The sequence below is a fragment of the Coffea arabica genome, chromosome 3e, assembly GCF_036785885.1.
Source record: "Coffea arabica cultivar ET-39 chromosome 3e, Coffea Arabica ET-39 HiFi, whole genome shotgun sequence".
In the NCBI taxonomy this organism is placed as follows: Eukaryota; Viridiplantae; Streptophyta; class Magnoliopsida; order Gentianales; family Rubiaceae; genus Coffea; species Coffea arabica.
Window position 1 is genome coordinate 44,118,151 of NC_092315.1, and position 4,164 is coordinate 44,122,314.

At 38.6% G+C, this 4,164-nt stretch overlaps 1 protein-coding gene across 1 annotated transcript; it reads left to right on the forward strand.

The window, feature by feature from the left end:
- Positions 1-1,508: 1,508 nt before the first annotated feature.
- On the forward strand, positions 1,509-3,945 carry LOC113737681 (protein indeterminate-domain 7-like). The gene is made up of 3 exons (XM_027264873.2): positions 1,509-1,857; positions 2,035-2,431; positions 2,766-3,945. Exons 1-3 carry the CDS (start codon positions 1,686-1,688, stop codon positions 3,640-3,642), a joined length of 1,446 nt encoding a protein of 481 aa, XP_027120674.1. The 5' UTR covers positions 1,509-1,685; the 3' UTR covers positions 3,643-3,945.
- The last annotated feature ends 219 nt before the right edge of the window (positions 3,946-4,164 follow it).

Genomic DNA, 4,164 nt, shown 5'->3' on the forward strand with positions numbered 1-4,164 from the left:
CAGAATAATCGGAGAAAGAGATGAAAATGAGCTTAGGGATATCTATCCATGTCCGGCAGCAAAACAAAAAGATGCCCTTTGTAGCTGAGGAACTGGGGGTGGTGGTCGGATAAACTCGCAAATGGAAACTGGAGAAATAGGGGTTGAAAATGATAGAGATCCATCCTCTTGAGACATATTGGAAGTGAAGGAGAAATGAGTGAAAATGAGCTTGGGGACTAATACATGCAGACATTTTTATATCTGAGGGACTATTTTGGCTGATTTCGAATGTGAGAGACTAAAAATTTTTTTTTTCAAAAATGTGAAGGACCAAATTGGCAAATTTTCCTTTTCCTAACTTGAGAATGTTTTGCAAAAGAGAAGTAAAAAAATAAAAAATTTACACAAATTTGAGAAAATAGGTTTAGAAAATTTAAAAACTTTAAAAATTACATCTTGATTGCCCCAAAACAATTTAAAAAATTCATTATAATCTACAGTAATTTTGGATCTCTTTAAAAGTAATTGTGGAAGTTATTTTAAGAATAAATTCCTTCAAAGTTTTCAAATTCAAATAGAGAGAATGATTTCACTTCTAGATTTAAGAACAATATCAACTTCAAAACCAATTAAACTTAAAAAAACTATACGTCTAACTAAAACATCAATCGGTTTTAACTGTACTATTACTTCATTTCATGTACTGTAAAAAATAAAATTGAGCCCTCTAACTATAAATAAAATTGAGCCCTCTAACTATAGGGTGTTGGCTCTGTCACTGTGTACAAACGGTATTTATTTTTTTTTTTTTTTGTCAAACTTCAACTGCTTTATATAAGTGTACAAACGGTATTGAAAAGTCGATTATTGTGTGGTACACGTTGTCATTGTGGGGTCCTGAGCTGCCGAAAGGTGGGCCGCCACAATGCTGCTCGGTCGTGAGAGTATATGCTGCAGGGTGAATGGACGAAGGTAGGAAGCAGGTATCCAAAACTCTTTTGAGTTTATAATATTACGATTGAACAAATTTACTAAATTAGTATATTTAACAGTAGGAGGCCTATATTGTCTCTTTATGTGGATCTCTCGCTTGTAATTCTCCTCTTTGTCGCTTACAAATTGTCTGATGCCCTTATCATCATATTTCCCGACTCATTCTTTTCTCCCACTTACTTCTTTGCTCTTTCTTCTTCTATTAGTTGTCATGTCGATTCACCCATTAACGGCAAATTAACTTATTTTAGAAGTGTTTAGTACCCTAGACTGCAGTCAATGCTGTGTAGAATTATATACATGTAAATTTGCATTGAGTTTAACGAGTCATGAGTTTCATTTTCATCTGACTAAGTAGCTATAAAGTTGTGTAATAGATTACATGTTACGTATCTGTAGTGAACGACTGATGCTTTGAGCTGCTAAATAGGACAAATAGAGCAATTCCTAAACGTCCATTCTTGAAGAATTAAGAATGGATGTGTCATTGTTCAACAGAATTTTTAAGGCATTTGATTAACAATTCTTCGACCATGGTCTCTTTGATCGAGTTTGATGAGGAATTTCTCCTTGTTTTTGTCTCCTAGCTTGCTTACACTTTCCAAGAACCATATAACTTCAGTAATGTTTCCCTCTTCTCCAAAACCTGCAACAGAATCTCTCGCCTGCGGACCCGAAAAAGTGAGATTAGTTTGTTTGTTGCAATCAACATGTCCAAGTATGTAGTCCAGGATTTTGAAGAAGAAGATGAGCAGCTTCCAGGAACTGTAATTACACAATCATCAAATGATAGTCCTAATCCTTTGGATAATGGCGCTGATCAGCCCACTCAAAACATTGCAACAACTTCTAAGAAGAAAAGAAATCTTCCAGGGAATCCAGGCAATGCAACAATACTAATTATAACTCTACTTGATTGATCATCTCATTTTTAATCTGTTTTTCTTTTGCCTAAAAATTGAACCAACATAACTAATTAGTTAATCAAATTAAAAACAAAGTAGACTAATCATGATTGTGTCTTGCTTAATGTTGATTGTGTTTTCTGTTTATTTGCAGATCCGGATGCAGAGGTTGTGGCCTTGTCACCCAGGACTCTTATGGCGACGAACAGGTACATTTGTGAAGTGTGCCACAAAGGATTCCAGAGGGATCAGAATCTGCAACTGCACAGGAGAGGCCATAACCTGCCCTGGAAGCTTAAGCAAAGGCCAACGACACAAGTGAAGAAGAGGGTATATGTCTGCCCAGAACCGAGCTGTGTTCATCATGACCCAAGCCGGGCTCTAGGGGACTTAACTGGGATCAAGAAGCATTTCTGCAGGAAGCATGGAGAGAAGAAATGGAAATGTGACAAGTGCTCCAAGCGGTATGCTGTGCAGTCCGACTGGAAGGCCCACACCAAGATCTGTGGAACTCGCGAGTACCGCTGTGATTGTGGAACCATCTTCTCAAGGTGAAATACTCATGAAACTTCTTGTTGATGTAATGCATATGAATACTTAGGGTCTATCCTCAACTGATTCTGATTTTTGTAATAGCTGATTTTAGAAGCCAAAATCAGAATCCAAGAAACAGGTGTCTTTGTTGGTTCTGATTTTGGCTTGTTTTAGCTTTCAAGATAAAGAAAAATCTAAAAGACGTAACAAAAAGCAATTGACGATATCACGTAACTGATTTTCTAAAATTAGAAGCTAAAAGCAGATTCAGAAAATAAGTTGAGAAAAAGCCCTCAATAATCAGGCCTGCATTCCACTTGAAGAGGTTTTCTTAGATTCTTTCTTTTGCAGAAAGGATACTTTCGTGACTCACAGAGCCTTCTGTGATGCTTTGATCGAAGAGAACAACAAAATGAACCAGACCCTCGCTGCAGCCACGGGAGGAATGTTACAACACCAAGCACAAGAATTGTTTCCTTCTCCATTGCCAGTGCCTGACCCCACTAACCCCATGATGAATCTGTCCATTTCTCACGCTAACATGGATACTTCAGTACTAAAGCCTTTATCCCTGAATGCTCAGGGGCTCCTGGCGGTGTCAAGCAATGTGGATCCTATTTTTAGCCCAAATGGGGCGAACCCTCGCACAAGCTTCAGCACCTTAGGAGGTCACAATGGCAATTCTCATCTACCAATTGGATCGGCTTTCAGCTCAGCAACAGCCTTGTTACAGAAGGCTGCAGAAATGGGTGCAAAAATCAGTGACAATTCAATGGCTCCAATCCTCCTCAGAGGATTTTCAGGGTATTCTACGAGTAATATGAATACTTCTAACTCAATTCAGGAGGGTTCTAGTGCAGTGGGCGGGCAAACTTCCGGTGGAGTTCCCAATAGTTTATATATGCGAAATTTAGATGCTTACGGAAAGTCTACGGAGGCTGGAATTCAGAGAATTAACAGTTTCAGTTCTTCCCAATCTGGTGGCCTATATGACCCCAATACCCTTTTGATGCATTCGTCAAATGGAACTTCTGGTATCCTTTCGGATAGAGATCACGTCCTCATGGGGGGAAGTGAGAGATTGACTCTCGACTTCCTAGGGGTAGAGCCTGCCGCTGCGGCTGCTCAGTCAAGTTTTGCAAAGAAGAGAAGATTGGAAGGTGATGTCATGGGTTTGGACTACTCCAAAGCGCAACAAAACCTGCATCATCTTCATTCAGATTGGTAAATGAAGGCGAAGGTGATTGCAGGAAAACACTGATGAAATTATGCACTGCCACCAATCCTCTCTGGCTCCAGCTCGCTGTCTCTTTCTCTGCTTTTACCATCTGATTTTTAATCCTAGACTCAACACAAAAGTTTTTTTCCCCTTCCTTCGTTATCATTTAGTTCTCTACAGAATTCAGTTTTCTCCGAGCCATGTATGCTTGTGATTGATTTCTGTAACCGGGCAGTTTTCTCTTGACACAAACAGAAGAAAGAGTCAAAAGGTATAAAAAGCAATGAGGCTTCGAGAAATATTTCTCATTAATTGTTGAATCTCTTTGATTTTGATCTAGGACGATGAGGGAATTTGATCACTTCAAATAGATAAGCACATACGAAATTTATCGGAGCACAAAAGCTTTAACACAAATTAAAAACGATGCTGAGAGGTAACTGGCAGTGTTCCTTTCTGTTTTTTAAATCTCATCTCTCTCCTACTAGAAAATAAATGATAAAATACCAAAAACCTTCCTATGATTTGCCA